Below are 12500 nucleotides of genomic sequence, written 5' to 3' on the forward strand. Positions count from 1 at the left end.
AGAGAGAGAGAGAGCGATTCACCTCTTGCCTCTTCTCTCCTCCTCCGTAAAAAGAAAAAAAACTTTTCCAAACTAAAAATTTCCCCTCATACACAAAAAGGAACCAAAGACAAAATGGAAGAAAAAAGAAAGGAAGAAAAGAAATATAACGTCACACGGATGTTACGCAACTTTTTTTTCCCCGGCGAAGGAAGGGAAAGAGTTTGGCAAGTCTGCACAGGTTCTTTTTTTTCCTTTATGACGTATTTTCTTTTTTCCTCCTCTTTTTTCTTCTCCACTCTTTTCTTTCTCATGTTTCATTCTCTCTCTCTCTCTCTCTCTCTCTCTCTCTCTCTCTCTCTCTCTCTCTCTCTCTGGCCTTCCTCTTTCTTTTTTTCTCTGGTCTTCCTCTTGTTTTATTACGAACATAAGAAGTTCAGAAAATAAGGGAAACTGCAAGAAGCCATCAGGCCTACATGTGGCAGTCCCTTCTTAGGGCTCTGCTCCTTCTCCTCCTCCTCCTTATCTCAGTTTTGCCTTTTCCTTTCCTCCACATCATCTCTCATTTCCCTCTTCTTCCTTATCTTTCTTTCCGTGTTTTTGTGCCTCCTCTTCTTCCTTCCTATCCTTTTTTTTTTTTTTTTATAATTTCTTCCTCCGTCTCCTTCCCCACTCAATCTCTTTCTTCTCTCCTTTCTTGTAAGTGCTCTTCTCTTCACCTCCTCCCTCTCCTCCTCTTCCTCCTCCCTGACTTACCCTTTCTTCCTCCATCTCTTTCCTCTTCTAATCCCTCTTCCTCCTCTCCTTTCTTGTATGTATGTCTCTCTTCACCTCCTCCTCCTCCTCCTTCCTGCAGAATGAGAGCGCGGCGCCATCTAGTGGAGTTTGTCGTGGTGTGTCACTTAAAAAATATCAGTGAGTAGCAGTGTACCTTCTGCGCCACGTTATTCCCACCCAGGAGAGGCAACGTGGGCTGCGCGATGTGCCAACTTTAGACTGCGCTTCTCTCTCTCTCTCTCTCTCTCTCTCTCTCTCTCTCTCTCTCTCTCTCTCTCTCTCTCTCTCTCTCTCTGTCTACCTCTACCCTTCTATCTGTCTATCTATATCCGTTTCGTTCAGCTCTCCGGTGTTCAGTCTCCTTACTAGTGGCAGGTAAGAGGAAAGAAGAATGAAGAGAAGCCGTCTTACAACTCGTAGGTAAGCGCAAACCAGAGGACTGACAGGGAAATGCTAAATACAGTAGGCTATATTTCTTCGCTCAATGTGAACGCCTCTGATGCGCTGACAGTCTCCTTGCAAGTGACAGGTACGAGACACAAGACTTAAGATAAAGATACCTCCTTACGGCTGGTAGATAAGCGCAGACCACAAGACTGAAGACTGACGGGGAAACGCTAAACACAGTGGGAGTGAATGGCGTATGTTACCTGACTTTCCCCGTGGCTTTACCCTCAGGCTAGGAACTTATCAAAACATCCCTCCTACTATGGACCGTCCTGAAACGCTTCCGTGCCGCACCCCAACTACTCCCAAAACGCTCTATTTGAAGTTATAGGGGTTTCTGATAGTGTTTTTACAGTGACAGTTTAACAAGAATTTTACATTATTAATAAAAGAAACGCTCTTCAGATCTGAGCTTATCATCTGTGGCCATTGTAAACACTAGCCGTGAAAGAACGAAGTGTTTCTGAATATGGGCCTATAGGATATCTTCAAGTGGTCGTTCCGGCGTGATGTTTACACAGGGGTGGACGTGGGACTTGCAGTTGTACCAGGCCATCAGTGAATACCCTCCATTCATCCTCACGTGTCGTGGTGGAGGAAAACTATAACACAAAGAGGAAAGATTGCAGGAATATGAGGAACCTTTAAGATCGATTCCCTCCTTGCTGTAGGTGGATGGAATGATGTTTGCTTTCCTTGGTGTATTCATTCGTCGCCATCACTGTCATTATCATCATCAGCAGCAGCATCATCAGCATCATCGACACCAGTATCATCATCATCATCGAAAATATTAAAGAGTAAAACAAAGATAGTTTTCGTTACCTATCTTTTCTGTCTTATGTTCTGTACTTCTGTGATACATGTGCACAAGTATACCTGTCCTTTGGCTATTTTAGTTCTCTCTCTCTCTCTCTCTCTCTCTCTCTCTCTCTCTCTCTCTCTCTCTCTCTCTCTCTCTCTCTCTCTTCCTTATGGTATTCGAAAGTCACAGGAAGCAGTTGGTGGGGAGGACTCTTCACCTTTACTATCCTACACTTAATACACTTAATTGCAACTCATCAAAGGTAGCCTCGAAAGGACCAGTAGGTGGTGCAGGTGCTAGCTCTTCCCTTGTGTTGCCCCCTTACAAGATGAGCAACAGAGGACACTGATAACTGGTGGGAAGGAGTGACATGACCGCTGGCCTTGGTTTCAAATGGTCCGAGATCCAAACATGCTTTTTTTTTTTCTTCACTGGTGGCGGTTCAGGTGAAGGGGACATAATACCCACATTTCCTTTCACATTTTCCTTCTCACACAGCAAAAACTCAAGGAATTGGTCACTGGTGGAGATTCACATTTCCTCTCCTCACACAGCAGAAACTCAAAGTGGTCGCTGGTTCAAGTGAAGGAGACAGAATACCCACATTTCCCCTCATATTTTCTCCTCCTCACACACCAAAAACTCGTCGTATCGGTCACTGATGGAAGCTCAGGTGGAGGAACAGGATATACAGCTACATTTCATTATATAATTTCCCTCTTCACAATGTTAAAAACTCATGGCATTGGTCACTATTGGAGGTTGAGATTCCTCCCTCTCCTCCACCCTCTGACTACTTCATGCTACCTATTAAAATTCTTTACAATGATGTTTTCCATGCCCTTGCTGGCCTAAACCCTCGGAAGGCTTATGGACCTGATGGGGTCCCTCCTATTGTTCTCCCGAAACAGTGCCTCCGTGCTTGCACCTTGCCTAGTCAAACTCTTTCAGCTCTGTCTGTCAACATCTACCTTTCCTTCTTGCTGGAAGTTTGCCTACATTCAGCCTGTTCCTAAAAATGGTGACCGTTCTAATCCCTCAAACTACCGCCCTGTCCTTTAATTTCCTGCCTATCTAAAGTTTTTGAAATCTGTCCTCAACAGGAAGATTCTTAAAACATCTATCACTTCACAGCCTTCTATCTGATCGCCAGTATGGATTCCGTCAAGGCCGCTCTACTGGTGATCTTCTGGCTTTCCTTACTGAGTCTTGGTCATCCTGTTTTAGAGATTTTGGTGAAAGTTTTGCTGTTGCCTTGGACATATCAAAAGCTTTTGATAGAGTCTGGTACAAAGCTTTGATTTCCAAACTACCCTCCTATGGCTTCTATCCTTCTCTCTGTAACTTCATCTCAAGTTTCCTTTCTGACCGTTCTATTGCTGCTGTGGTAGACAGTCACTGTTCTTCTCCTAAATCTATTAACAGTGGTGTTCCTCAGGGTTCTGTCCTGTCACCCACTCTCTTCTTATTATTCATTAATGATCTTCTAAACCAAACTTCTTGTCCTATCCACTCCTATGCTGATGATACCACCCCTGCACTTTTCCACGTCTTTTCATAGACGTCCAACCCTTCAGGAAGTAAACATTTCACGCGGGGAAGCCACAGAACGCTTGACTTCTGATCTTTCTAAAATTTCTGATTGGGGCAGAGCAAACTTGGTATTGTTCAATGCCTCAAAAACTCAATTCCTCCATCTATCAACTCGACACATAACCTTCCAGACAACTATCCCCTCTTCTTCAATGACACTCAACTGTCCCCCTCTTCTACAATTGAACATCCTCGGGCTGTCCTTTACTTATAATCTGAACTGGAAACTTCACATCTCATCTCTAGCTAAAACAGCTTCTATGAAGTTAGGTGTTTCTGAGACGTCTCCGCCAGTTTTTCTCACACCCCCCAGCTGCTAACTCTGTACAAGGGCCTTATCCGTCCATATATGGAGTATGCTTCACATGTCTGGGGAGGTTCCACTCATACTGCTCTTCTAGACAGGGTGGAATCAAAAGCTTTTCGTTTCATCAACTCCTCTCCTCTAATTGACTGTCTTCAGCCTCTCTCTCATCGCCGCAATGTTGCATCTTTAGCTGTCTTCTACCGCTATTTTTATGCTAACTGCTCTTCTGATCTTGCTAACTGCATGCCTTCCCTCCTCGCACGGCCTCGCTGCACAAGACTTTCTTCTTTCTCTCACCCCTATTCTGTCCTCCTCTCTAACGCAAGAGTTAACCAGTATTCTCAATCATTCATCCCTTTCTCTGGTAAACTCTGGAACTCCCTGCCTGCTTCTGTATTTCCACCTTCCTATGACTTGAACTCCTTCAAGAGGGAGGTTTCAAGACACTTATCCTTCAATTTTTGACTACCGCTTTGAACCTTTTTATGGGACTGGCATTTCAGTGGGCATTTTTTTTTTATCGGATTTTTGTTCCCCTTGGTCAGTGTCCCTCCTACATAAAAAAGAAAAAAAAAAGGGGGGATATTTCCCCTCACATCTTTCCTCTTTACATGCCAAGAGCTCAAGTAGTACTGCTTATTCTTGGAGGTTCAGGTGAGGGGACAATATGCAGCCACATCTCACCTCACAATCTTCACAGGGGGTAGGAACTCAAGTGCTGCTGGAGGTTCAGATGAGAGGACAGAATATGCAGCGACATTTCACTATACAATTTCCTTATTCACAACGCAAGAACTCAAGTGGTATTGCTTATCATCAGAGTTTCAGATGAAGGGTTAGAATATCTAGCCACGTTTCAAAATACAATCTTCGCAGAAAGAACAAAATGTTCACCACATCCACATTTCACCTCACAAGTCTCACAAGCCAATATCTTAAGTGGCATTGGCCACTACTGGAGGTTCAGATGAGAGAATATTCAGCCACATTTCCCTTCCATTCAATGCTGTCAGTACCGGTATCACTCCCTCATACACTCATTACACTACTTTGTCCTTCAGTTGTTAATATTCTTTTTTTTTTTTTTCTCATGTGATGTTTCTTAATTTTTCTTTCCTATTTTCATTTTTATAATTATTACTCTTTCTCCTTTCTTACTCCAGGCGATCTACTTCTAAACACGTTGTCAGTTTTTCACCGTCATTTTCACTGTCTTCAAACATTACCAGCTTCATTTCTATTATATTCTCTTCGCATTCACCCCACGCAATCTACACATCTATTTTTTTTCCCGGACTTTTAACTGTGTTTGCTCATTACACGCTTCATCCCTTCGTGTACTCCTTCATCTAATAATTTCTCCCCTTTAGTACTGGTCTAAGTTTTCAAGAGGCAGATCCGTCTAAGGTGATAAAGAGAAAATCTTTTCGAAAACCTGGTACTACTATAATGATTTCAACATCAAGGCACACGTTAGAAGAAACCAAAGAGTAGTAATTCACAAGTAAACGCTAAAAAAATGCGAATTATTTGGAAATTTGCCAAACGAAAACCGAATTAATTCATAAGAAAACATTATCACATCTGAATTATCGGGAAATCTGAAAGGGACAAAACAAAGGAAACCGATAAGTGATTCACAAGAAAATACCAGCAGAAATTTGAAAAAGAACAAGTCAAAGGAAACCAAATTAATTCAAAAGGAAACATTAGCAAATCTGAATTACTGGAAAATCAGCAATCGACAGGTCAAAGAAGACTACAAGTGAATCACAAAGAAACATTCGCAAATCATCTGAAATTTTTTAAACATCTATCCATGTCCTAAAAGTATAAATTATGAAATCTGAATTACTGGAAAGTTTACAAGAGAGAAGTCAAAGAAAGCCACAATTAATTCAGAGGCCAACGCTGGCAAGTTTGAGTCATTAGAGAAATTTGCAAGGGAGAAAAAGAAAAACACAATTAATACACGAGTAAATACTAGGAAATCTGCATCATTAGTGAAATTTGCAAGATAAAGACAAACCACACTTAATACGCTCGCAAATTGGAATCACTGATCTCACAAAATCTTCCCTTGGCAAGTTCAAGGAGAGAACGAGCGAGCAACGGAGGTGGGAACATAAAATTTCGTACTCATATCAAGAAACTAACTTCACAATGATTAGCATGTAACATAAGAATTTAAGCCCCAGTTCTTAGCAGCAAACTTCCATAGACAAGAATATGAAGATGCTGGAAAGAGAGAGAGAGAGAGAGAGAGAGAGAGAGAGAGAGAGAGAGAGAGAGAGAGAGAGAGAGAGAGAGAGGAGAGAGAGAGAGAGAGAGAGAGAGAGAGAGAGAGAGAGAGAGAGAGAGAGCCTTCAAATTGTCCAGTAAATATTCAAATGGATAATTACAGAAAAGAACGTCAGAAAAGTCCACTATAAACTCTATTTTTCAAGAGGTCAAGGAAGTTGAGAAACGTGAAATACTGTCATTATTTCGCTCCTGCACCACATTAAAACACTAAAGGGATTGCAATGTTGTCTTCCTCTTTCAATTGTTAATTTTCAATATTTTTCTTCTTCCTCAAGTGATGTTTCTTGTTTTTTTTTCTTTTCTGTTTTCATTTTATGATTATATAATTATCACTCTTTCCTTTCTCATTTCCTTTCCCTGCCTTCTCTCTCTCTCTCTCCTCTCTCTCTCTCTCTCTCTCTCTCTCTCTCTCTCTCTCTCTCTCTCTTACACATTCCGCATACCGATAATAACAGCCACTTCATCAACAGTCTAAGTAGGAAAATGAAAACTTTTCTTTCTTTCTCTTCCTTTCCTTCTCTTCTCACTTGCCATGTAGATCTGATAGTCATGTCTGTTTTCAGTCACTTATTTTATTTCCCTGTGCCATCTTTCTCTTTATCCTTTTCTCCTCCAAGTTAGTACACGTTTTTTCCTCTTGTGATTTTTCTTTTCTTTTTATAATTATTTTCCTTCTCTGATCATCCCTGTTTAACCTTCTAACCACGATACGTAACAAGTCGCAACACTGAGGACTATATTCTGAAACACTTCTGCGCCGCACCTCCACAACACTCAAAAGGCTCTAGCTGAAGTTACACAGACTTTCAAGAGTGACAGATGAAGAAGATTTATACATTATAAACAGGAGCAGAACTTGAAAATCTGGCCAATCATCTCTGTGACATTGGAAAATAGTCGTGGTGAGGAAGCAAAGCGTTTCAGAATACAGTCCTAAAAGCTGTGCACACGATCTTTACATACACCTACAAGAAAGAGGAAGGGATTAAAAGGCTAGATTTTCCAGTGTCTAATGTATCAGAAATGGCTGTATAAAGAGAAAAAAGAGGCTTGTGATTAAGAAACCATGTGAAGGGTTAAGGTTAACTTTTTCTCCCCTCGTCCTTTCCTCTCTGATTTCTCGTTTCCTACTCTCTCTCTTTCTCTCTCTCTCTTGGTGTTTCCATTGTAATCCGTAACATGATTCGTAACGTAACACGGAACTGCAATGTCACGTCACACCTTGTTATTGTTGAACTACACGTAACGATCTGAGTTCTTGAGTACACAGATAGACAGATAGATAGATAGACAGACAAAGTGACAGGAAGACAGATAGATAGATAGATAGATAGACAGATATTTTACTAATTAAAAGATGTTGAATGAGGTGATTCTGTTAACTCTCTCTATCTATCTCTCTCTCTCTCTCTCTCTCTCTCTCTCTCTCTCTCTCTCTCCTCTCTCTCTCTCTCTCTCTCTCTCCATATTTCCGGGTTCCGCACATCCGCCTTTCCCTCCCCAACACCTTTCTTCTTTCTGTAAACATTCACTTCAATCAACACTGAATTTTATGCCTCTCGAATTACCCTTGCACCCCGACTCTTTCTCCTCTTTCCCTCCACTTGTTGCCAATCTTGGTTTCCTCACCCCGCCTTCCTTCTTCCCCCTTCCTTTGTTCCTGCCAGCCCCAGACTTCCCCTGAGTCAACAATGATGTAATCGGACATGGCCACCTGCAAGGAATGTTTGGGTCATGCAGTCATCGCTCCCCGTCGCCTCCAGTCGCTGCCCTCTAACGAGACAGTGACGTATCATAAGAAAATATAAATAACCGTTCCCTTCTCGGAATGAGTCCCTCTCGTGCCGGTGTTTACCGGTGGCAGGTGTCCGAGGGGCGGGTGGAGATGGAGGTGCAGCAAAGGACTTGTTCTCTTCCGTCCCCTGAACACTAGTAGTAATGCTTAGGCGAGTGCATGGGTGGAAGAGTGGAGGAGGGGCGCGGCAGACTCACCTGTTCCATCATCAAGTTGGTGGACTCAGCAAAGCGCTGCTTGCATGTGGGACACGCCTGCTTGAGCGAGAAGCGGCACGAGTTGCAAACCAAGTGTCCTTTCCGGCACTGGTGCAGCGGCGGCACCATAAAGCTCTGGCACCCCGAGCAGCAGAAAAGCTTAAGAAGGTCCTCGTACTCCACCAGGCTGCGGGCATCTTCGGGCGAGGTGGGCGTGGTGGTGCCATTGGGCACGACCAGAGGTTGCCCATTAGACCCCGAGCCGCTACTCATCTTGGGTTTTGAGGTCAGCTTGCGGGAAAAAGAGGAGCCGATCCTTCTTAGGCGGGAAGACTTAAGCTCCGCCTCCGAGGTGATCTGCACGCCTGGGATGTCGTCCCAGCACTCCTCGGGCTGGGTGGGGGGCGTGCGGCTGGGTGTACTGAACAGCCGACGGGAAACTGCGTGAGATGACAGAGCCCGCGAGTGAAGTTTGGGGGGGGCCGACTTGGTCTCCAAGGTGGGGGCCGAGTTGCTGTGGGCGGGAGTGGTTGACAGTTGTGGCACACTGCCGCTTCGGCTGTTACCCTCTGAAAGACTGCCGCTGGCAGCAGACGGCGGAGCCAGCAATTCTGGTCCGCTGAAGGAGACGCTGCGGGGACATGTTCACTGCCAAGGGAATGGGGATCAGACCGTCACTCTCAGATGCGTGTCGCCGCTGGCCGCTGCCGTCCACGGAACTTGTATCCTCCCTCAGAGGCTCCATCTGGGGGTGAGGGCGGATGGGGCTACTGTCGCAGCTTCTGGAACCTTTCTCGGACGACTGATGGTGGGGGCGTGGCTACTGGAGTGACGAAGGAGGCGTCCCGCACGGCGAAGTGGTAAGATGGGTTGCGGGAGACGCGTGTTGCCCGATGTGCGGAGGAGGGACTGATGGGTGGCTGTCTGGCTTTGGGCGAAGTGGGGGAAGTGGGCGAGGTGGGCAAGGTGGGCGATGTGGGGGTGGAGGAGCTGGCGCGGAGAAGGTGTAGAGGGGTGCCCACATCTATGCTCTCACTGGCATGAGTGAAGGGGCGGGGGCGGCGCGTAGGGGACTCCTCAGCATCCTCGTGGTCAGCATAGGTCAGGGTGGGTCCCCCGCTGCACCGAGCTGATCTTCTGCCGCGTGAGGGAAGTGGTCAGGTCCACGCTGAGGCTGGCAGACACCACCGGCATGTTGATAGTCTGAATGGCCTCCTCCATCACTTCGTCCTCCATATCCTCGTCGTCTTCCTTAACTGGAGCGACCCTCGTGCTGTGTGCCTCCGCCCTCCTCTCCCGCCCCGCCGTGCTGGCGTGCAGTGTCCTGTGTTCAGCCCTGGCTGGAGTCGTGCGTGGGTGTTCAGGCACCTTTATCGTTACTGCGAAGGGAGTGGCCGGGTCTCCGTTGACGCGCACATCGCGGTGCTCCAGGCCGTCCTGTCCGCTACACTCGTGGTAAATGCTTTCAGCAGAGAAGTTCCCGTTCAGGCCGCCCCCCCCCAGGCCTCCTGGATGTCATCGCACGACCTCGAACACGGAGAAATCGCTGGAATCACTAGGGGAGGCTGCCAATCTCAAGATGGGGCCGGGCATGGTGGGATGTGGCCGAGGTAACGATCACTCACACGCTCACTTGTCACAACTTTATCACCACAAGAATCCTCGCCCTACCTCCTGCAAAGTCCAAGTGTGAATGTTCTCTACACATACAATACAGTTCAGTGTGGGGAATTTTTTAGTTTCCTTGAACCTGGGGAGCCAGGCAGCTGTGACGCCAAGTTCCTTCAGCAAGTATCGCTTCGTCACACGCGCCAATCACTGTCACAAGAAGGCCCGTGCGTGACGCGGTTGCTGCTGCTACGTCAACCCTCCGCTGACGACACACGCTTGTCCAAGTCTATTTCTGACACATTATTTCTCGTCATGACAGGACCACCGCCACCTGTCCCGACGCTTCCCACCGCCCTGGCCTACTGTTGGCTCACCTCCCCTGCACCTTAAGTGTATCCGTGTCCTGTGATGCAATACAGGGACATCTGATTCGCGGGGGAGGAAAGGAGGAGAGGAGAAAAGGAGCCGCCGCAGCGCCTTCACCACTTCACAACGCGTCACACAAGAAGTCGGGGGTGGGGAGGTAGGAGAGGGGGCTGTGTGGCTGCTCTGCTCTGACGTTCCGTGTGTCAACTTGACGAGCTTCGACCTGTGCAAGCTCTCACCGATCACTGAATGCTCCCTCCACGCACCACCCATATATATACCTTCCGTCACGCCCTCGCCACCCACATGACCACGCCCCCGCACTCCCCGCCACCCTAATACTTCTCAGGTTGTGGGCTGACTCTCACTGATTGTGGTAATGGAGAAGGAGGAGGAGGAGGAGGACAGTGACTTCCTTATGTAATTAATTATAGCAGGTGACACACATGGTAGTGGTGGTAGTGATGGTGGTAATAATGGTAGCGACGACGTTGAGACAGAGAGAGAGAGAGAGAGAGAGAGAGAGAGAGAGAGAGAGAGAGAGAGAGAGAGAGAGAGAGAGAGAGAGAGAGAGAGAGAGAGAGAGAGAGAGAGAGGTGTTTGTATGTGGTGTGGTGATGGAAATGGTGGTAAGAAGAATAAGAAAGAATGAGAGTCGAGGAGAAGGAGGAGGAGGAGGAAGGAGTGGAAGAAAAAGAAAAAGAAAAAGGAAAAGAAAAAAGAAGAAAAGAAAAAGAAAAAAAAGAAGAAGTGAAAGAAAAGGAAGAGAAAAAGAGAAAAAAGAAGCAAAAAGAAAAAGAAAAGAAAGAGAAAAAAGAAAAAGAAAAAAGTAAACGAAAAAAGAAAAGAAGATGAAGAATAAAGAATAAAAGAACAAAAAAGAAAAAAAGAAAGAAATAAAGAAGACAAAGAAAAAGAAAACAAGGAGAAAAGAAAAGAAGCAAAAGAAGAAAAGAAGAAAAAGAAAGAAAACAAGGAAAATAAAAAAGAAAAGGATAAGAAGAAAAAGAGAGAAAAGAAGAAAAATGAAGAAAAGAAGAAGAAGAAGAAGAAAAGACGAAGAACAAGAACAACAACAACAACAACAACAACAACAACAACAACAATAGAAAAAAAGAAATAAAGAAGAAAAGAAGAAAAAAGAAAAAAAGAAAAAAGAAAGAAAAGTAAAAATGAAAAAAAAAGAAAAAAGAAAAAGAAGAAAAGAAAAGAAGAAAAGAAGAAAAAAAAGAAAAACAGAAAAAAACATAAAAGAAAAGAAAAGAAAAAAAGAAGAAAAGAAAAAAAGAAAAAGAAATAAAGAAAAGAAGAAAAAAAAGAAAAGAAAAAGAAATCAAGAAAAAAGAAGCAAACAAAGAAAAGGAGGAAAAGAAAAAGAAAGAAAAAAAGAAAAAAAAATAAGAAAAAAAAAGAGACAAGAAAAGAAAAAAAGAAGAAAAGAAAAAGCAAAACAAAAATAGAAAAGAAGAAAAGATAAAGGAAAAGAAGAAGAAAAGAAGAAAACAAAAGAAGTAGAAGGAGAGAAGAAGAAGAAGAAGAAGAAGAAGAAGAAGAAGAAGAAGAAGAAGAAGAAGAAGAAGAAGAAGAAGAAGAAGAAGAAAAAAGAAAAGAAAGAAAAGAAAAGAAAAAGAAAAAGAAAAAGAAAAAGAAGAAAAGAAAAAGGAGAAAAAGAAGGAAAAGAAGAAAAAGAAGAAAAAAGAAAGAAAGAAGAAACAGAAGAAAAGATAAAAAGAAAAGAAGAAAAGAAAAAAAAATAAGCAAAGAAGAAAAAGAAAATGAAGAAAAAAGAGGAAGAAAAAAGAAAAAGAAAAGAAAAGAGGAAGAAAAGAAAAAGAAAAAAAGAAAAAAAGAAGGAAAGAAAAAGACGAAGAAAAGAAGAAAAGAAAAAGAAGAAAAGAAAAGAAGAAAAGAAAAGAAAATGAAAAAGAAAAAGAAAAGAAAAAAAGATAAAAAGAAGAAAAGAACAAGAAGAAAAGAAAAAAAGAAAAAAGAAAAAGGAGAAAAGTAAAAGAAAAGAAGAAGAAGAAGAAGAAGAAGAAGAAGAAGAAGAAGAAGAAGAAGAAGAAGAAGAAGAAGAAGAAGAAGAAGAAGATGATGATGATGATGATGATGCTGAACAGAAACAGAAAAGAAAGGAAGGACTAAGAAATTAAAGAAGAAAAGAAAGAAAGAGGGAAATTACGAAGAAATGGTTGACCGCTCAGACTAAACATACCAAAGAACAAAGAAAGGAAAGAAGGAAGGAAGGGAAACAGGAAGGAAAGGAGAGGGAGAAGAGAGAATGGGAGAAAGAAAGATGATAGGGGTCACAATAAATAG

At 43.6% G+C, this 12500-nt stretch overlaps 1 protein-coding gene across 1 annotated transcript in view; it reads right to left on the bottom strand.

Moving 5' to 3' along the window:
* Positions 1–10484, bottom strand: part of LOC135088673 (E3 ubiquitin-protein ligase sina-like) — a 15536-nt gene extending 5052 nt beyond the window's left edge. The window contains exon 1 of the mRNA XM_063983605.1: positions 8205–10484. Within this exon, the coding sequence (XP_063839675.1) occupies positions 8205–8477 (273 nt within the window). The 5' untranslated portion in view covers positions 8478–10484. The remainder of the gene's footprint in view (positions 1–8204) is intronic.
* Between the last annotated feature and the right edge of the window lie 2016 nt (positions 10485–12500).

This window comes from Scylla paramamosain, chromosome 31, assembly GCF_035594125.1.
Source record: "Scylla paramamosain isolate STU-SP2022 chromosome 31, ASM3559412v1, whole genome shotgun sequence".
Classification (NCBI taxonomy): Eukaryota; Metazoa; Arthropoda; class Malacostraca; order Decapoda; family Portunidae; genus Scylla; species Scylla paramamosain.